The 22,450-nt window shown below is 42.4% G+C and overlaps 1 protein-coding gene across 1 annotated transcript in view; it reads left to right on the forward strand.

Moving 5' to 3' along the window:
- LOC108287505 (serine/arginine-rich splicing factor SR45) overlaps window positions 1-22,450 on the forward strand; it is a 1,472,561-nt gene that overhangs the window by 1,118,452 nt on the left and 331,659 nt on the right. Inside the window, exon 7 of the mRNA XM_017505949.2 lies at window positions 6,590-6,652. Coding sequence (XP_017361438.1) covers window positions 6,590-6,652 — 63 coding nt within the window. The remainder of the gene's footprint in view (window positions 1-6,589; window positions 6,653-22,450) is intronic.

Consider the following 22,450-nt stretch of genomic DNA (forward strand, 5'->3'; position numbering starts at 1 on the left):
CTAAGATTACAGGCACACACCACCATGCCCAGCTAATTTTTGTATTTTTAGTAGAGATGGGGTTTCACTATGTTGACCAGGCTGGTCTTGAACTTCTGACCTCATGATCCACCCGCCTCAGTCTCCCAAAGTGCTGGGATTACAAGCGTGAGCCACTGCACCCGGCTGGGTTCCTTATTTTTAGGAATCTTCAATGAGCACTTACTATTTGGCAGGTGCAGTAATGGCTTCTGACACTGGGCTATGCTGAAAGTCATCTGGATGATCTCACCAACCTGGCATAATTTTGCAAAGCACAGTAAGACTTGGTTTATTGAAAGGACTGTTGTTGAAGTAGGTCTTGGCTGTTTGGCTTGAGAAATAATTATTTAGTACTAGGGCCAGGTAATTTAGTTGTAATGTTCTCACATCAACCCTCTGAGGTGGCCATAATTATACCCATTCTATGGATTTAAAAAACCAAGGTTCTGAGCAGTCAAGCAGCTTCCCCAGAATTAATAAGAGAACTGATTTTGAAATGACATCTGTGTCCAAAACCTGTAGCATGTCAAACTGTACTGTGACTCATGAAAGACCAGGCACAGCCTGAGCTTTGAGGTGCTGCCACTCCAGTAGAGAAGACAGATGTAGAGACAGATACCTACGAATTGTAAGTCTTTAGAGATACTAACGGGATTCCAGGGGTAGTGAAGAGGGCATGATTCACTGTGCTTGGGAGAGTGAGCGAGGACTGCCTGAAGCTGTGAAGAACAGGTGCACGTTTACCAGTGGTTAAAAAAAAAAAGGAACAGAATCCCAGACATAGGAAACAAGCAGTGCACAGGCACAGTGATATCAGAGACACTAGGACATTTCATTTTAGTTTAGATCTATTGGCTTTTGGGTTTCATTCTTGTTCGGCTCATGCACTTATATTCAACAAATATAAAGGGAGAAAAAGAATCTGTCTTTGGGCAGCACTCATCACAGAGACCAGGCATCTGATGCGGGGATGGGATGGGAAGCAAAAGGAGATGACCTTGGAGAATCATCTCCTGAAGTCAAAGGATATTCCATGCTGTCCTCACTGTGTGAAATGCCTACCCCTGATGGCAGAGAAAGGTGGTGCTTTAACCCATGGCTGTCCTTAGAAAAGGAACCACTGGTCTACAGTAAAATTGCATATTGCTTCTGAGGCTGGACCTCAGGGTGCAGTGATCCTGCAGTGAATCCAGGAACACATGAATCATTTGCATGGCAGGCTGAGGCCGATCAGATAATCTGACTGCCATAGTGGTTATTGGCCAGCAGTTTTCTGTTACGTGGCTGGGAGTCACTGGATTGCCATGGGGAGGGCCTCTATCTCCAATCTAAGCAGGCTTCAGTGTGCTTCCTGTCCTAGTTCACTTCTCCCATCCCAGCTGTGATGGGCACTGACCTCTCCACCACCAGGAATCTCACATCTTAATCCCTGAGTGGTACCAAGCAACTCTGGGCAGCTTGCTGATGCTGCTTCAGGGTTCTTTCAAGGACAGTTAAACTCCAGACACCTGAATGAGGTCTGGGGCTGCTGTGAGGCTTGGAGAGGGTGCATCCCATCACAATCCCTGATGTGATCAAGATACAGTTTACTTCCCTGAATGCAGGGCAGGTACAACATACCAGCTAGGTGAGGCACCGCCCTCTGAGATGATCTTATACATAATTCCATTGTTTGCAAGCAACAGAAACCCACTCAAACTCACTCAAGAAATGGGCGTATTTTCTTACACAGCACAGGAACACAGAAGTGAGTTTCAGCACTAAAAATCAGGAAGTGTGCTCAGTCCCAGGAGGGACCAGCATTTTTGTACTGCTGTGTAATCGGGAAACAAGGCAGCCCTTGCTCCCACCCCAAAATCCTCCTCCGTGGCACTTCCGCTCTCTTCTTCCCTCTGTTTATTGCTACTTCTGCTGTTTTCTGCACATGTGACAGAGAAGTGACCGCACAGTTACTGTCAAAACTTAAGTGTCCCTTGCAAATTCCTAGCAGAAAATTGAACCTAGATAGGGTGAGGTTTCATCCCTGCTCAACATAGCACTTACTAATGGAGCCAGGATCATGCACTTGAGACCCAGTTTCTGGCACTGTGCTTGACAGAGATGGGTTTCTGGAGGGAAATGACTTTTGGGGAGGCTGAGTAGTCACCTCGTGTGTGTCTAAAATTAGCCATAGGCTGACTAAGGTGAGAGTTCCATCCTTCTTTCCTTCCTCCCTGTCTCCCTGCCTTCCATCTTTTCTTCCTTAAGTAAATATTTATTGAATGTCTTCCATATCCATGGTGTTGTGATGGGAGTTAAAATAGTGAGCAAAACCCATACATTTCTTGCCCTCATGGAGCTAACTAAGGTGCTGATGAGACAGGCAAATTTTCGTCAGATGATTTTTAGTTGGATGCAAAGTGACAGCTGGGATATGGGCTATGAAGAAAGGATAATGGGCTCTTAAAGCCATGCGCTCGGGGTGGGGGTTCCATCAGAATGCAGCAATGCGTCGGAGTTGATTAGGTGCAAAGAGCATCCCCAGTCAAAGGCATAGCATGCAAGGCATCCCTGTGGCAGGTGGGGAGTTAAGTGTGGTCCAGAACTGGAAAGTCTCTGGAGCTGGTATCCGGGGTTGGTGGGGATTATGACCCCCTTATGCATAAATAAATAAGGCTGGAGCTGTGTCCAGGAGAAAATCATTCAGGGTGTCAAACTGTTATCAGGGTAGTTTTGGAATGAAGTGGGAAGCCAGTAATGTAGGATTTAAACAATCAAGTAACAAGGTCACATTTGCATTTTGTAAGGATCACACTGCTTGTCCTGTCCAGGGGCAAGGGGTGCGAGCCTGGAGGGAGGAGGAAATGGCATTGGAGTCATCGCCTGGGGAAGTCTGTGAATCAGTTGATGGCAGAGTCTATAGAAATAGAAACGTTGCAGTAGCCAGTCCTGTTTAGAGAGTCAGAGTTAGAAACTTAAACTACATTCTGGCTGTCCAGGGGTCATCAACACCAGTGTTTTGGAAGTAATCGGTTTGCTATTTTGTGCATCCATTTGGATGGAGTGCAGAGGTGAAGGTAGCTAATGCATGAACTGAGTATTCACCTTTGTTCTGCCTGACTTTGTTTCAATGTCCTTTGAGTTCCCTTCACTTGCAGCTCTTTAGCTCCCCTGTAGTCTTGGTACAATGAAAATTCCACCCAATTCCACTGGGACTCAAGATTCTCCCTGGTCACAAATTGCTCTTCACATAGTTTGCAAGAGTAATTGCAAACTCAGAACAATCTTAGTTAAAAAAAAATAACATGACATCGTTCCTCTGGAACTCTGGAGAGCATATTAGGGTTTTCTTGCTGTCTGGTGCTGTTGTTAATGATCATTTCTGTTCTCACTTAATAACAATGGTTCTCAGCCTCTGTTTTTTTATAAAATAATCCCCCTAAAGGACTTGACAGATTCTTATTAGTGAGAAGGAGGGGGCTAGAAAATTCATTTCAACTGCAGGTTAGATTAAAAACAGATGTAAAGGTGTAGGTTTGGACTGACATGGACATGAAATTAAATATTATTGCCTGGGTACTAAGCATGGTACTGCCAGAGAAAGCCATGTTGCTCAGAGAAACCTCTTTCTGGAATGAAGGTCAGAGTCTTTTCTTGGTGCTTTAACCCTCTGGGGCAAGGAGGAGGAATCACTTCTTAGGCTACCCAGTGTAGTGAGCTGCTCCTAAGGGGCCTTGTCCTAGACTACAAAGTTACAGTGTTGAATTAAACATTGCCCTTGCCTTCCAGGAATGCACAGCCTGGGTAGGCCAGGTCCACAAAAGCTTAGAAAGGATGTATAATTCTGCTTCTGATAGAAGAATATGTGAATAGCCATAGGGACCTCTCCCAAAATTCAGTCCCACTAGAAGGATCAATGAAAGCTACAAAGAGCATGCTTGAGTAGACCTTCAAGTCTCAAGACTCAAGACCTTCCATGAGTTCAAATGGGGCCAGGTGAAGAGCAGTTTATGATAAAAGAGCGTTGTAATAAAAGGGCTAAGGGAATACCAGTGCATTGTGTCTTTTAAGTATTTGATTTAGCTGGATCTTAGCGTGTACAAGCATGTTCAGAGATGGAGGAAGTGATGGGAAAGAGGGAGTCGGGGCTGAAAAGGCTGAACCTGACCATGGCAGTGATCATTTTCAATAAGTGAGAGGATGCATAAAAATTTTGATAAGAAGTTTGGGATATACTATGGATTCAATAAAACTACAACCACTATAATTATTGGGACTCAGTTAATCCTCCAGTTGAGGCAAACTGAATTTACAGAAAAGAACCATGTGTTTTGACTATATTCTAACTGTTCTTTTCTTCCCAGATCATGTTCTTCCACTTCTCACCTTTAAGATGTCTCTCCATTGCTGCTTCTTTCATGGAGGCTTCCTCAATGTCCCCAGTGAAGATCTGTCTATACTCCCCACTGAACTGTAGGCACCAAGGGGACAGTACCTGCTATTAAAAAAGCTTAATAAACTACAAACTTTTTTAAAGTGCTGACTTTGTGCCAAGCACAATGCTAAGTGTTTTACAAATATTAACTTTTAACATTCACCTGAATTCCTTGAGGAAGGTACTGTTTACTCCCATTTTAAAAATGAAGAAACTGAGACAAAGATAGGTTGAGTGACTTGGTCATGGTCACAAAGCTACAAGGTAGTGAAGCCAAGGATGACTAGAAAGATCGATGGATGGGTGGGTGGATGGATGGATAGATGGATGGAGGCCAGGTGGACACATATGTGGGTGGGTGGCTGTGTGGGTGGATAGATGGATTGGTGGGTGGGTGGATGGATACATGGGTGGATGGGTGGATGGATGGATGGATAAGTGGTTGGGTGAATAAGTGGATAGATGGATAAATGGGTGAATGGATGAATGAATGCATCATTGCCTTTTGTTGACACTGACCCATGAGATTGGTCATTTTTATTAGTTGAAAGAAATTGAAAGCATCAAAATGCAAATCAGAAGGCTATTGAAGGGTAAATATTATCACCACCTTTTCAACCACTTAATAGCTCTATCTATTCTTGGGTCTTTCTGCAGGTCCCCCCTGTTTCCAATATTTTGAAGTCACCTGATGTTCTTAGATGTTGTAATTTGAAGACTAGATTTGAAGACTAGATACACATATATATACAAATACATACACATATGTGGTCTTCATATATATGTATATCTATATACGTATCTACATATACTTATCACATTAAGAAAGAGGGTATATTTTCTAAATATATTTCCAAATAATGTTTAAAATGTACCTCTGAATCTTGTGAACTGTGTTGAGTCTTGGTGTAAATTGCATTGCTACTTTATATGAGTAATTCAGTGAGCACAGGATTCCAGAACCCTACAAAGCAGTCCCATCTCTGCTACTTAGGTTTCTCCCTAGAAAGGATGCAAGTCAGTATCCCAACCCCCTTAGGTACAGGATGCCATAAATGTCTTTCAGATCTACCAGGAAATCTGGACTTTTCTGGTGGGAGATGACCTCTCTTCCAACTCACTGAACTATAGGAGATTATAATGCCATTTGCAATTCAGGTGATATTTGGTTTATTTAAATACCAATGAACATGAAATTTACTCCCTCTGATTGAGTGATGTTAGCCATATTTTTGAAATTTATTATTACTGGAGTACCTTATAATTCTATTCATTGCAAAATGAAATCATTTCCATCTTTGAAATTCATCACCTGAATGAGCATTTATAGAATCCTGTAGTTCTACAGTTGAAAGGACATTTAGAATTTATTTTATCCAAACTAATTCCCAGGAGGAAAATCCACAATGATATGTCTGAAATGTCAACTTCCAGTCTTCCCTCGAACACCCCCAGTGACAAGAGCTCATGGTGTAAGAGGAGAATACAGTAGAGTGCTTCCAAGCTTGTTGTGTAATTGTCCGAGTTCAAATTCAGGCATCATGATGTACATGCATGTCTTGTGAACTATGGGAGCTGTCTGGGCCTCAGTTTCCTCTTCTGAAATAGAGAAGATAATAACACCTTCTTTATTGGGACCTGAGAGGATGTAATGAAAATATTGAAGAACTGAATCTTTTTCTTTTTTGAGACGCAGTCTCACTCTGTCGCCCAGGCTGGCTGGAGTGCAGTGGCTCTGTGTCAGTGGCTCTGTGTCAGCTCACTGCAACCTCCCCCTCCTGGGTTTAAGTGATTCACCTGCCTCAGCCTCCCAAGTAGCTGGGACTACAGGCATGCAGCACCATGCCCCACTAATATTTTTGTATTTTTGGTAGAGATGGGGTCTCACCATCTTGGCCAAGATGGTCTTGATCTCCTGACCTCATGATCCACCTGCCTCGGACTTCCAAAGTGCTGGAATTACAGGCATGAGCCACTGCACCTGGTCTCATTTTCATCATCATCATCGCCGTCATTGCATCATTGCTGTTAAATTCACAGTAGAGTCAGAACGTATTTTGGAGGTTGTTCAATATTACTCTAACCAAAAACTTGTAGACAGAATTCAAGAATACATTCCTCGATACTAAAATCTCTCCCCATTTTCTTCTTCAGGAAACTGCTCGAAGAACTCATGCAAGTGGAACTTACAGTTTCCTTGATCAGACTCAGCATTCAGTAAGTGCAACCCATTTAGAACATTCATTCCCTAAATATATCCATTTTTTGATCTTGTTCTCTATGAAAAGCTCTTTTGTGAAGATTTGAAGCTGTTACAAAAACTTTGCTGCCTGCTTGTGTCTTTCTCTTCTGCACTATTGTACCAGAGATGAGAAGAGGGCTGGCAAAGTAAAACCACCCTCTGTAAGCCCTCCCTCCCCAACGAACCTGGGAAACGTGTGAGATTATCAACTGGTTAACTGCGCTTTTATTAGCTGGGGATTCAAATAAAATGTGGTTTTGGTTTCTTTTTTTTCCCTCTAAGGTTTTCTCCTCCGGAGACATTCTGTCCCCCTTCTGAGCCACATGACCCTGCAAAGTAGAAAGAAATACCAGCAAACACAGATCAGTTACTGAGAGCATGTATTTCTTGAGGCATTTAGGAACAATTCGTTCGCTCTTTTTGAGCTGGAATATGTGACTGTGATACAGAAATTACTGCACAAAAAATTTCATACTTTAAGATGCTGGGGTACATTTTAGAAATTTCATTTGTTTTCAGCAAGTAAGCACTTTTCTGCTTTCTGCCTTTCTTATTGCATGCAAGGACCTTATTTCTGGTGAAGCTAGCAATATTTTGTCCGCTGTTTTTCTTTGTAATACATATATGCACTAGCATTTGGGGTATCACCTTCACAAAGTCTCTGATACCAGCCTTCCTCTGCAATAGTTTTGTGGGTAAACACCTTGCTGTAGGAATAAATCTGTAATAGTTTAATAATAAATATCAACATTTTAAAAGGCAAACTGAAAGAAATATTTCTTTTTCAAGATGTAGCTTCCTTCATAGGAATACAGAATTTCTTATCAGGTTCTGCTTCTGAAAGTGCTGGAATATAATTTGATACATCAATTATCAGCCCTTGTCATAAAGGAGCAGGTAGAATTGGTGGCCATAGGACTCCAGGCCTGGGAGAGGCTGATCAAAGGGAATTCTTTTGCCTTCAGTGGGATTGCAGGGCTCTTTCTATCGCCTTAGAATTTGCATATTCAAATACAGAGAAGAAGAAGGCGGGGTTACAAAGAAGTAAAAGGATGGTGTATTCGCTGTTAGCTACATCAGAATGACTTAGTGTAACCCTGATCAGGTAACGCTTGTATCACACAGGAGATTAGACTTGTATCTTTTGTTCCTGGTAATAAAGGAAATTCCATCTCTAATTCCCTACATGCCACATCTATCTTTTCATGTCTTTGAAGTTCAGGCTTCAGCATTTCTTGAAAACTGGGAGGTTTTGTAGGTAAAAAGGAGGGGCCTGTTTGGCATAAAGTCTGTTCAGATCTATTTGGTGTAAAGTTAAATATGCTTGTTACTTTATCTTTTTCTGTTTCAAGCAGCCTCTTTCTCTTCTCCTAGATGCCTTTGTTGGTGCTGGGGCAGGGAGGGGAGGGACGGAGGACAAAAGGCTTCAAGGATGAGTTTTCAGATCATATATGACCTTCCCATTCCTCTGCCTGCTGAACATGATTCACATTGCTGCTTCTCTGAAAGAAATTCCTGTTCCAACCCTGCACGGGGACTGAAACTTCTAACCTAAGGGAGGCTGTGGCCCCTAAGATAATTAGTACAGGGATGTAAGGGAGCTCATGTTAATTTGTCTATGGATATGGTATTTCTGTATCTACAACTGCTGTCTAAAGAGAGACGTAAAATGTATTAATTGACTGCTCTACACCAGTGAGTACATGTGATCATTTTTAAAAAATCATTTTAGAAAGGAATAGGAGCTGGGCACAGTGGCTCATGCCGGTAATCCCAGCACTTTGGGAGGCTGAGAAGGGTGGATCATGAGGTCAGGAATTTGAGACCATCCTGGCCAACATAGTGAAACCCCGTCTCTACTAAAAATACAAATAAATTAGCTAGGCGTGGTGGCAGGCACCTGTAATCCCAGCTAGTTGGGAGGCTGAGGCAGGAGGATCACTTGAACCTGGGAGGTGGACGTTGCAGTGAGCCGAGACAGCACCACTGCACTCCAGCCTGGACAACAGTGCAAGACTCCATCNAAAAAAAAAAAAAAAAAAAAGAAGAGAAGGAGAGACCTAAAGACCTAAGCTAAGATGTACCCTTTCCATGCAGTGTCCTGTACTGCCTCACCTGAACTTCCCGGAGTCCCTCCTAGCAGGAAGGCCCTCACCAGACATGCCTCCTTTACCTTGGACTTCTAAGCCTCCAGAAGTGTAAGAAATAAATTCATTTTAAAAAAAGAAAGAAAAGAAAGGAAGAAATGGCAAGATGCCTGACTGGGAGGTTTATGGGCACTGACCCATCTCAGTGTATCTAGTAGATTTCCAGCTTGCCCTTGGGATTGATTGCAGCTTCTCTGGTACAGAGAACCTCAGTCCACTTCCGAAACCAAGAGGCCACTTTCCCTGGAGCAAAGATTATGTTCTGGGAGGCCACTTGGTTATCAGGAAGGCAGATGATTTGGTATCTAAGCTGGCCACATGCCTGGGTTTTGTGTGTTCTTTACCTATAACATGTTGCATACATGCTGGTTGAGAAATTGCTCCAGCTTCTCACAGGATTTTAGCAGAAGTAATGAATTAGCAGTTGGAATTTGTTCATGGCTGACATGAGGCTTGGACTGATGTTGTGAAGAATGCCGTATTTTAGTCCGAATCAGGGTTTTGATGTATCTATTGGCTTCAGACAATCAATTTTCATTTCCTGCTTCCAAAGTTTGGTTATTCTTGTTTTAATTTTTTCCCGGAATGTTTCCTTGGCCTCAGGACCCTTTGGATTGCTGATTGTTCAATACTATATCACGTCTGATTATATCCACAGCATTTACTGTGGTGCTAGTAGACCAGAAGTACTTGTTGAATATAATGATGGTCAAACAGGTAGAAGAATAGAAAGACAAATAGGTAGATAAATGCATCCTAACTCCTGATGGAGTATTGTGTAAGTGGGAGAAAGATAGCTTTGACATTAGACAAGACACCAGTATGGGTCTTTCCCATGCTTGATTTTTATTCCGTTAATATTCTTCTTCCAAGCTTTCACTTCTGTTTTGACAGGTTTAGATAGAATAACAGATTGGTCCATGCACATGATGTAGAGAGTAAGCTCCCAGAAACCAGCATCTGTTTTCTAGGCATTCATACCCCTTTGTTGTCATCTATATGCTAAAGGGAAAGCCACACAAATATCATAGTACCAGGGTCAGTGGTGGAACTTAAACCTCAGCGTGATTTTCTGCAACTTGGAAATTTAGCTTCCAAGTGAAGGTCTCCTTGGCCTCTATTTTTCTGTCAGGTTAAAAATCTCATGGCATGCTGCATCACATTTATAATTAATTAATTAATTAACTGTGCAAACCTTAATTTTATGTTTGTCTTTTTCTTTGGTCTAGTGCTATCCAGTACCCCATTTGTGTGATTATAGGAATATTTTTCTTTCTCCAAGTCTTATTGAGGTATAATGGACAAATAAGAATTACATCTATTTCAAAGGTATAATAATAATATAATGGGCTTTGGTGACTCAGAAGGGGAAGGCTGGGAGGAGAGCAGAAGAAGAAGGGAGAGGCAGGAAGTACTAAAAAGATGGTAGATTCTCTGTTAGCTACATCAGAATGACTCAGTGTAACCCTGATCAGCTAAGGCTTGTATCACACAGGAGATTAGACCCGCAGCTTTTGTTCCTCATAATAAAGGAAATTCCATCTCTGATTCCCTACATACCACATCTATGTTTTCATGTCTTTGAAGTTCAGTCTTCAGCATTTCCTGAAAATTGGGAGGTTTTGTAAGTATTGGGCACAGTGTACACTGCTTGGGTGATGGGTGAGCCAAAATTTCAGAAATCACCAGGAAAGGACTTATCCATGTAACCAAAACCACCTATACCTTCAAAATTGTTAAAAATGAAACGTTTTTTTAATTGTATATATTTAAGGTGTATATGAGATACGTTAATATGCGTATACCTTGTGAAATGATTACCACAATGAAGCTACTTTACATACTTATTCACCTTACATAGTTCACCCTGCTAAGAGAATAGATTCAGAATACTCTTTGTCTGTGCCGTTCAATATGGTAACTACCAGCCAGATGGAGCAATTGAACACTTGAAATGTGATTATTGCACCTGAAAACTAAGTGGTTTTTTAAAAACACTATTTAAAAATTTTTTCTATTACTTTTACTGCTACTACCATTATTATTATTATTAGACAGAGTCTCACTCTGTTGCCCAGGCTGGAGTGCAGTGGCACAATCTCGGCTCACTACAACCTCTGCCTTCCAGGTTCAAGCAATTCTCCTGCCTCAGCCTCCCAAGTAGCTGGGATTACAGGCACATACCCCCACAACTGGCTAATTTTTATATTTTTAGTAGACACAGGTTTTCACCATGTTAGTCAGGCTGGTCTCAAACTCCTGACCTCAGGTGATCTACCTGCCTCGGCCTCCCAAAGTGCTGGGATTACAGGTGTGAGCCATCATGTCTGGCTGTGTTACTTTATTTTTAATTGACAAATAATAATTGCACATATTCATCGGATACATAGTGATGTTTTTATGCATATACTGCATAGTAATCAGATCAGGGTAGTTAGCATATCCATCATCTCAAATATTTATCATTTCTTTGTGTTGGGAGAGTTCATTAATTTAAATTTAAGAACATGTGGCTAGTAACCTGCTGCTGTATTGTCGTATAGGATGGCTTTAGGCTAGAGGCCTTATAAATATAGGGGCTAGGTCAGAATCGTCCGTCCTTGTACCTAGGCTGATACTTAGCTGTTATAGATCAATTAGGACTCTGATTGATAAATTGCTACTGTCTCAAGCCCCAAAGTGTCCTCTATTCCCTGCCTTTCCATATGTTCTGCTTCCTTGTATTTACCCTTGATCCAGAACTAAAGGTTTACTGGTCCCCTGGGACACTGCTCAATGCCACAGCATTCGTCTATTCTAACTGGTTGGTGCCTCGTGCATGCTGATTATTCAATAGTATATCACCTCTGGTTATTTCCACGGCATCTACTGTAGTGCTGGCATATAGCTGACCATCAGTACATGTTGTATATAATAATGGTCAAGCAAATAGACGGATGGAAGCATGAAGAGATAGATAAACACATCTCGCCTTTTGATGGGGTATTGCGTAAGTGAGAGAAGCACAACATTGACAAGATGAGAGACCTTATGGGTCTTTCTGATGGCTGGTTTTTATTCCCTCAGTATTCTTCTTCAAAGCTTTTGTTTCTGTGTTGATAGGTCTAGAATAAGAGTCTCCAAATCTGTCACTGAATTTTGATGCTATATGCAGCAAGGATTGCTATACATCTTCACTTATTTCTGTCTGTCACTTATGGCTCCCAGTGCATAACACTTGAAATCAGACTGCGTCTCACTCGCTCACCCATGGGCACCAGTCTCCTCCCTGGATCTTTTGTCCCAAAGCTTTAGTTATTGACATCGTCTTGTTTTTCATCCACCACAAGGGATAAGTGAGTGTTTTCTCTGTATCTTCTAGAAGCCTTGTTTTCATTTCCTCTGTTGGCATATTGCTCCAGGTACTTCTTACTTACATATCTGGGGATTCTTTTTAAGTAGCTTCACACCTAAAGCCACCTTCCCCTGGATCCCATCCCACAGATTGAAGGACTGATACTCTTGAAACATGAATATCATCTAGTTTGTTGGTCAGTAAGCTAATCCCTACCTAATATTTTACCTTCTCTCCATGAAACCCTAGATACCTTTTATTCCAGCAAAGCAAGTTGATCTCTTGATATCTAAACATGTTGATTTCCCAACTCTAAGCACTTGCTACACTTGGTCTCACCAGCTGGGATATAGGAATTCTTTTAGTCTATACTTCTGTATAGATCTCTGTTAAGCTCTCCTGATAATAAATTTTTCTCTGTCTACTTCAGTTACTTGATTGCCCCTTGTAGGATAAAGAAAATCCTAAGCCAACTTTCAAGGTAGAAAGTTGACCCTATGATCATATTTCAGAATCTGGGTTTCAGTGGAGCAGGCAAGAGTGGAACAGGGTAAGGAGGTATCAAAAGAAAAACAGCAATGATTGCCTTCCAGGGAGGTGCAATTCTCTCACATGCAAAATTCAGCAGATGGGTTGCAAGTCGAAGATGTTAAAAGGCACCAGTTGGAATACAAGAGGGAGAGAGAACGTCGTCTAGCACATAGAACAGGCATGACGTAGGGCATTACTTTAATTCATGATCAGCCACAGGGTGGGTTGCATGCCACATGCATTCAGAGTATGTGGTCTGGAAGGACAAACTCATCTAGATAATGCCCGCTGACCATCCCGTTTGCTTTGACACTTCACTGTCCCCCAGCCACCCCACACACTCTCGTTTACACTTTACCTATGAATGTCTCTTTTTTTTTTTTTTTTTTTGAGACGGAGTTTCACTCATTAGCCAGGCTGGAGTGCAATGGCGCAATCTCGGCTCACCGCAACCTCCACCTCCTGGGTTCAGGCACTTCTTCTGCCTCAGCCTCCTGAGTAGCTGGGATTACAGGCACACGCCACCATGCCCAGCTGATTTTTTTGTATTTTTAGCAGAGACGGGGTTTCACCATGTTGACCAGGATGGTCTCGATCTCTTGACCTCGTGATCCACCCGCCTCGGCCTCCCAAAGTGCTGGGATTACAGGCGTGAGCCACGGCGCCCAGCCTGAATATCTCTTATCTATCCTAAGCTGCTGCGTAGCAGAGCTCTTTTCCCAGCTTCCCTCAGCTATACAAAGGGCAGGAACTCTGCAGATCTTTTTTGATTGAATGAGTAGATGAAGAAGGGAGGAGAGAGAGAGAAGGAGAGAAAGAGAAGGTAGAAAGAGAGAAAGAGAAGGAAGAGAGATAAAAGAACTTCTTTCCTTCTGCTTCTTTATTGTTAGGACAGAGGAGGATGTGAAAGAATGGAAGGTATGAGGGAAGTTTGTATGGGAGTAGTTTGGGTAAGGAAGAGGGAAGCCCAGGCAGCACCCCACTGTCAGCCTTGTTCTTCTCCATCATTTTCACCCAGTTAAAATCTGCCACAGCGCTCATGACACTCCCTGATGACCGCCTTTACTGCATGTGCACAATCTGCCTTCCCAGCTGGACTGGAGGAGTTCTGAGGGCATGGGGTGTGTCTGTCTTGCTTACTGCTGTATCTTTAGCACCTGTAAAAGTCACAAGCAGGTGCATATTTTGAAAGAGTTTTTTATTGAGTTGCATGAATTCGTGCTGTGATGGTGATCACAGTCTGTACTTATAAATGACTCTTCTGTCATCCGTGACTGCCCATAGCACCCCCACACCCCAAACATAGATCAACCTTTGAAAAAAGGAAGGGAACAATCCTTGTGATTTGACCACATAAGTGTCTTTTGAGACCATTGTTTATTTGTTTAACGTTTTTTAATTTCTGTAAATTTAGGGGTTGCAAGTATGGTGCCCATGCATGGATGTATTGCATAGTGATGCGGTCTGGGCTTTTTGTGTGTGTGTGATGGAGTGTCACTCTTTCACCCAGGTGGGAGTACAGTGGTGTGTTACCCATCAACTCACTGCAACCTCCACCTCCAAGGTTCAAGCTGTTCTAGTGCCTCAACCCACCAATTGGCTGGGATTACAGGCGTGCGCCATCATGCTTGGCTCGTGTTTGTATTTTTAGTAGAGAGAGGGTTTACCATGTTGGCCAGTCTGGTCTCAAACCCCTGACTTGAAGTGATCCACCCTCCTCAGCCTCCAAAGTGCTAGAATTACAGGCGTGAGCCACAGCCCAGTCCAACTCTGGGCTTTTAGCGTAACCACCACCTTAATAGTGTACCCTGTATTCATTAAATAATTTATCATCCCTCAGCTTCCCCCCACTCTCCCACCCTTCTGAGTCTCCATAGTTAATATTCTAAGTCCACAGGTCCGCTTGATTTAGCTCCCAATTATAAGAATCACACAACTCTTAAGAACACATTTGACCAATCTGGTTTCACTTTCCTCATTGCAATACTGATAATAAGAAACTGAACAGAATAAGGTGTCAGTTCATTCTCACATTGCTATAAAGAGATAACTCAGACAGGGTAATTTATAAAGAAGAGAGATTTAATTGGCTCACAGAGGCACAGGCTGTACAGGAAGTGTGATGCTGGCATCTGCTTAGCTTCTGGGGAAGCCTCAGGAAACTTACAATTATATGGCAGAAGCCACAGTGGGAGCCAACCTGTCTTAAATGGCCAGAGCAGGAGCAAGAGAGGCAGAGGAGGCTCCACACACTTTAAACAACCAGATATTGCTATAACTCACTCATTATTGCAAGGACCGTGCCAAGGGGATGGTATTAAACTATTCATGAGAAACAGCCCCCACGATTTAATCACCTGCCACTTGGCCCCACCTCCAACGTTGGGGATTACAATTCAATTGTGATTTGGGTGAGAACACATGCTCTATATCAAATTGTCTTTAACTAGGGCCCCATCCCACTTGGAATTCAGAAAACAAACAAGAGATATAGAAACTAGGCCACAGAAGAGAGGGTTGAAGGGAAGTATCATTATCTCAGCAAGGCAGAGATGAATGAGTTATGACCAGAACCAGCCAGTCCCTCCCTGGCTGACTTGTGTACAGAAATTAGCCCATTTTCTCTCAGACTTGGAGAGAGAGTACTGTGGGATTGATTGCGTTGGGTCACCACCTGAGACACTGATCACCATCTGCGGAGGTCTGTCCTGCAGACCCTGACTCAGCGATGGATGAATGAAATAGACATGTCCAGTACAGTGATTTGAGTGGGCTAGAGATGGTCATCAGTGACTCAGAGGGCGACCGCAGCTAACCAACCCCTACTTACTGTTCCCCCTTGCATTTATTCAGTATAGATTTAATAACAGAGGCTCTAAGTCCACCTGCTTGTGGATAATTGACATGGTTGAAAGAGTGGTTTTACGAATGATCAAAGGTTTTGGTTCTGGGGCCCAGAATAAACACCATTAACCAGTAATCCCCTTTGTTTTTTATTTTGTTTTGAGATGGAGTTTCTCTCTCGTTGCCCAGGCTGGCATGCAATGGCATGATCTCGGCCCACTGCAACCTCCACCTCTCAGGTTCAAGCAATTCTCTGCTTCAGCCTTCCGAGTAGCTGGGACTACAGGTGTGCGCCACCATGCCCAGCTAATTTTTGTATTTTTAGTAGAGATGGGGTTTCACCATGTTGATCAGGATGGTCTTGATCTCCTGACCTTCTGATCCGCCTGCCTCAGCCTCCCAAAGTGCTGGGATTACAGGCGTGAGCCACCACATCTGGCCAGTAATCCCCTTACAACCTCACCCAAAGAGGACCATGCAGCCCAAAGTTTATATGAGTAAACAGAGTCAAACACAAAGGAAATGTGAGGTAAACAGACTTACTTGGAGAAGCTTCTGTTTATCCTTAATCTTCACCCTATTACTTAATGCTCTACAATAAGGACTGGCTGCCTTCAGCCCATTCTACAAGTTAATAAAAACCTTTGTGTCTTCCAAAAGGTTTGAAACTATAATCTTGCAACTTTCCCTAGCATTTTCCTTAATATTTTGCCAACCACCCAAGCGAATCTCAGCAGTGTACCGTGTAGCTAAATTAGGTTTGCAACTAAAACAAGCAGACATTTTGCTTTCTCTTTGCTATAATGAGAAACTGATATTAATATAGTTTGATCCACATTCATGAGTTGTACTAAAGAATCACAGGAAAGGTACCCATCCATGGTGGCTCATGCTTATAAACCCGGAACTTTGGGAGGCTGAGGTGGGAGGATCACTTGAGATTAGGAGTTTGAGACCAGCCTGGGCAATATAGTGACGCTCTTATCTCCACAAAAAATGTTTAAAAAATTATTCAGACATGGTGGTGTGTACCTTTGGTCCCAGCTACTTCAGAAGCTGAGGCAGCAAGATCACATGAGCCCAAGATTCCAAGGCTGCAGTGAGCTGATTACGCCACTGCATTCCAGCCTGGAGGAGGCAAAGCCCTGTCTGAAAAAAAAGTGACTTAAGAATTATAAAGAATGAAAGCAAGTTTCACCGGCATTCACCTTCTGTTGGCTTTAACACATATGAGGTGAAATCTTTCTGTTTATCGTAATCATTCACCAGTTACCAATAAAAGAAAAACAGTAATGGTATTTCTGCTGAATCCCTTCGTTTAAGCTAAAGAATAGCTCTGCTTGCTGTCTCAACCTGAGGATTTAGGGTTGTTTTCTGAAGACACTGGTAAATCTGGAATCACGTGATTCCTGCTGGTGATTCCTGTAGAAGGCTATGGAAGTCACAAAGAATGAACCAAAATTTTGATGAAATAGGCTGGCTGAGAAGATACAGAAACAGGAATTTGGTTTCTCCAAATGCAGGAGGCTAGGAATTTTTTCCAATGAGAAGCTCCGAAGCAAAAACAAACAAACAAACAAAAAAACTTTGTCCATGTATCTGTAGCCAGAATGTTTTTTTTTTTCTTTTCTAAAATGTATGCTTAGTTTCTTTTGAATTCAGGTGGTTATTTGCAGATGGTTGCTTCAGAAAATACCAACCCAACTCCATGCCTGGCTTACAGTTGGCACTCATTGAACAGTAATGATGATTGCTGCTATTGTTGTTCAGAATGATTACATACTGAGAAGGATTCTCCTGCCCTACTGATTGACTTGTGTGCATGAGGTGTGTATGTGTGAAAATGCATTGGTAGAAAATTGGTTAACTATCAGTGGACCTCAGTCCCTCTGTCTAAGGATAATAAATTGTCTTGCAAAACGGGATGGTGGTACATTCCAGCTCAGGTTGCTATGACACTGATGTAGAAGTTAACATTTTTGTTTTTGTTTTGAGATGGAGTTTGTTCTTTTTGCCCAGGCTGAAGTGCAATGGCACGATCTCAGCTCACTGCAACCTCAGCCTTCTGGGTTCAAGTGATTCTCCTGTCTCAGCCTTCCACATGCTCAGATTATAGGCACCCACCACTACACCTGGCTAATTTTTGGTATTTTTTAGTAGAGACAGGGGTTTCGCCATGTCAGCCAGGCTGGTCTCAAACTACTGACCTCAGGTGATTCACCTGCCTCAGCCTCCCAAAGTACTGGGATTACAGGCATGAGCCACCACGCTTGTCCAGAAGGCAACATTCTTGTATTAGTAATGCCATCATTCCTTCCTTCCATCATTCACAAATAGCTATGGAAAACTTTTGATGTTGGATTCTTGCTGAGTACCAAGGATATCATAGTGAACAGACAGACATGGTGCCATACAGTCATAACATTGAAAGGTAAAATAAAACCTTAAAGTAAATAAAATCCTCGATGTTATATTAACTGTCACTAACTAGCCAATCCCAGGGAGGGCTCAGAATGATGTGATTAGTTTGATTTCAGATGTGAGAGAGAACCAAGGAGTATCCCAGATAGAAGTACTTTCTTTGTCCCAGCCCAGCTTTTCTCCTTTCTCATCTAGCTGTCTTTCTTCTTCCTTCCCAGAGGACATTGCCCTCTCAGGGTTGTTTCCTTGTGCAGCAATGACCGTTTACGCTTCACAGGGGCAGACACTCCCACCAAGTCCATAAAGCTGCACTCTGTGCAGAATCAATGCCCATTTACAGCTACTAATGCATTAATAACAGAAACGTCCGTGGCCATGACCTACCTGAGTCATTACACACTAATCATAGGAGGCAGATTGACTAATCATAGGAGGCAGATTTCGAGCAGATTGACTAGTGATCAGTGTCCTCCCTGACGTCCAGGCAGGAGGACACATGACTGCCTTCACAACCCCAGAGCAGATGGCCCGAGAGCATAATCACGCTACGGCTGGTGCAGGTCTGGCTCCGGGTAGGGGATTCTCCATGTCTTGCATGCAGAGTTGCGCTTTCTCGCCTGGAGGCTGTGCTCCAAATGCTTGCCTTTCATTTTGGAACAGAATCCAAATCTCAGTGACCTTCTTTGTGCTCATGTTAAACTTATCACACAGACAACTCTCTGACAACATTGAGGAAATGACATTCACCTGAGCCTGAATTGCTCTAATGTGCACCACTATCCAGAAGCCACCGTCATTCCTTCTTGACTTTCTTCTGCAATCCCTGTCCAGATATGTGGTCCAAAGCTGTGGTCATCATGGGTTTGTGGTTTGTGTTATTATTTCTTCCCTGAGCGGCTTGAGCATTATTTTACTTTACATGTTTCTCTCTCATTCCCTGCGATCATAATTATAATGGCCATGCAATATATCATCAGTATGGTGTTTTGACTCTTTATCCTAGAATATCTAGTAGGTTTCTGCTTTTCTCACTAACACCAGTATCACTAGAGTGCATTTCTTAGGACCTATAGTGTTTTCCTCTTTGGGGTAAGTGCCTGAGAAGTATTATTCAAAGGATAGAAGCATCTTTATGACTTTGGATGTATTTCGCTAACTCATTTTTTAATGGATGTTGCTAATTTACAGTCAGTTCATTGTATTTTGGGCTTTCTACTCTTAGCTGCCTTTTATTTGCCCACAGTGAGGACTCAGATTATATTTAAGAGGAACTAGGCAATGACTTTGAAATGTGAGTCAAACAGAATCTATACCTTTAGGAAACTCACATAATAGAGAAGGAATCTTGGTTGGAAAATAACTCATTGGTCCATGACATGATAATGTCCAAGAAAAGAAAAAGGAGTTTCAGAATACATAGATTCTGGTGCAAGACATTATTTCTGATGCAGATGCAAGCCAGGAGCCTCTCTCCTTGACTGATCTGTGATGGATGTTGTGTTATTTCCTGGCAACGGTTAGGAGAGCCTGGAAATCAAAGGTCTAATGGTTCTCCAATCTCGTGGATTACTGTTCTATCCGTAAATTCATGTATATGGGCTTTGTTGCATGCCCTGTGTTCCCAGTCTAGTTTTGTGGAGCATGTACTCCCACAATAGCCTCTGAAAATTCACTTGATGGAAATGTACAAAAGTTGTGCATTGTCAATTTCAAATTGCAAAAATCTGGAACCAGCCCTAATGCCCATCAATCAATGAGTGGGTGAAGAAACTGTGACACACACACACACACACACACACACACACACACACACACACAGTGGTATACTACTCAGCCATACAAAAAAATGAATTAATGACTTTTGCAGCAACCTGGATGGGATTGGAGACTATTAAGCTAAGTGCAGTAACTCAGGAATGGAAAAGCAGGTATCATATATTCTCACTAATAATTCGGAACTAAGCTATGAGGATGCAAAGTCGTAAGAATGGACTTTGGATACTTGAGGGGAAAGGTGGAGGGGGATGAGGGATAAAAGACTACAAATCGGGTGCAGTGTGTGCTGCTCGGGTGAAATCTCACACATCACCACTAAAGAACTCTCATGTAACCAAATACCACCTGCTCCCCGAAAAACCTATGGAAGTAATTTTTTTTGATGTTGTGCATCGTGAGGCAAAATGAACTAGGATTCTTTTGGATGTTTATGCTCAATAGACCCAATGGGTCACGTCTACTAGTTCATTAAGATTCAAATAAAGAAGCAGCAGTCCCAGTAGAAAATGCATAGCCTAGGAGACAAACAAGTAGGGATTGAAATCTTGGCTTTCTATTCACCATATATGCAAAGTGGGAAAGTTACTTAATCCTCCTCAGCTCCAGTTTCGTCTTCTGTAATGAGGATGACAAGAGGAACTCATAGGTCTCTTGTGACTATTAAATACAAGTCCCTTCTTGGGAGAAGGGGATGTCTGTTCGGGATAAATCTTTTAGTATAGAGAGTGGGACCCGGGGAGTATAGTTGGGCAGTAATCATTTCAATAAATGGTAGTATTGATTACTGCTCTGCTTAGTTAGAGACAACCTTATGCTCTGATGAGGAGGAAGAGAGAAAAGAGAAAATGAAAGGCAAGGATCCAGTCAGCAAGTGGGTGGGAAGCAGATGTCTATGTGAAAGCAGGAGTCCCTAGGAAATCAGTCGCTGGTTCTGAAGTTTGTTTTGAAGTTGTCGGCTGTGTGGTCATCCAATCCCTCCAACTCTGTCTGTCCTTTTCCACCCTTCTTTCTAAAGTTAACCTTTTCTTTCAAAACTCATACTCAAAATGGGTGACAGAAGTGAGATTCTGTCTCAAGCAAACAAACAACAACAAAAATTTTTTAAAAAAAACTAAACAAAAGGTGTATGAGGTTGATGTCTAGTATGATTTTTAAAATATAAACTTGTTCTGTGGAGATTTTCTTCCTCTTTCCCTTCTTCACCATGTGAAGAAAGATGAGGAACATGAGCACACTGTACAATAATGTGTGTGTGTGTGTGTGTGTGTATGTGGTGTGTGTATGCATATCTATAGTTTAATACTTAGTATGCAAATATTCTAATAAAAAGTCATAAGGATAGGGAAGTAAAGGAAGGAAAACTATTCCAGGCTAAAGTTTAAAAATGCCTCATGATTCAGTGCACATGGTCCTACCCCTGCGTAACGGTAGCTGAAACAGATCGCAAGCTCCTTTCCTAAGGCTGACTCTGCAAACATGATGTTTTGAAGGACTTGAAGGTTTCACACCTGCACAAAGGCTCCCAAGAAGGCTTGCACAGCAGCCCTCATAGTACTGAGCTCAAAGTCAATGACGTTTCTGTTCAAACCCTCTATTCCCCACTATGAGGGCTTTGATCAGGGATATGGTCAAAGGTGAGGAATCAGAACACTACCCCTACAATCCTGTGATGCTCTTCCTCGTCTCTTCCTTGCTGGAATTGCTCTCTTACTGGATCAAGCGGGGAGCTAGAGCAATTCATTCATTCAGCAAATACATAGTGAATGCTCCTCTATGCTAGGCGTGTGCTAGCCGCGAGAGACACACTGGGAAAACCAGAAACGTGTGCTGCCTACACTCAGGGGTCTTACTTTCTCCAGAGGAAACAACTATTAGATAAGTAATTGTACAATAAAAAAGTTTAATTACAAGTCACAGTGAGTGCTGCAAGGTAAACACGCAGCGTGTGATGAGAGTGTAGGCTGAGTGTGATCATTTAATGTAGGTGATGAAGGAAGTGATATTTAAATGGAGGTGTTCTAGGGGAAAGTCTATGGGTGAGGAGCAAGACTTTGTTGCTTTTAGGAGTTCAAAGATGGTGTGGTTAGAACAGAGTCCTTGAAGTGGACGTAAGATGGAATTGAAAGAGCAGATGTGAGAGAGATATCATCAAGGTACAAACTTCGGATTGTATCCTAAGTGCCTTGGGCAGCTATTAAGGGATCTGAAAAAGTAAGGAAGGTAGTAATAGTTGTGTTTTTAAGAAAGTGTTGATCTGGCTACTGTGTTGAAGAAGGCTTGAAAAGGAGGCAAAGAGAACAGTTAAGAGGGTTATTGAAATAGTCTGGGGCCAGGTGCAGTGGCTCATACCTGTAATCCCATCACTTTGAGAGGCCAGCGCAGGTGGATCACTTGTAGTCAGGAGTTTGAGACTAGCCTGATCAACATGGTGAAATTCCATCTGTAATAAAAGTACAAAAAATTATTTGGGCATGGTGGTGCTCTCCTGTAATCCCAGCTACTGGGGAGGCTGAGGCAGGAGAATCGCTCGAGCCCAGGAGGCGGAGGTTGCAGTGATGCAAGATTGCACCACTGCACTCCAGCCTGGGTGACAGAGTGAGACTCTGTCCCAAAATAAAATAAAATAAAATAAAATAAATCAATGTCAGTTGGCTTGGAATATGGGTGAGTTATGGGGATAGAAAGAAATTGGAGGATTCTTTTTTTTTTTTTTTTTTTTT

The sequence above is a fragment of the Cebus imitator genome, unplaced genomic scaffold, assembly GCF_001604975.1.
Source record: "Cebus imitator isolate Cc_AM_T3 unplaced genomic scaffold, Cebus_imitator-1.0 Scaffold346, whole genome shotgun sequence".
Taxonomy (NCBI): Eukaryota; Metazoa; Chordata; class Mammalia; order Primates; family Cebidae; genus Cebus; species Cebus imitator.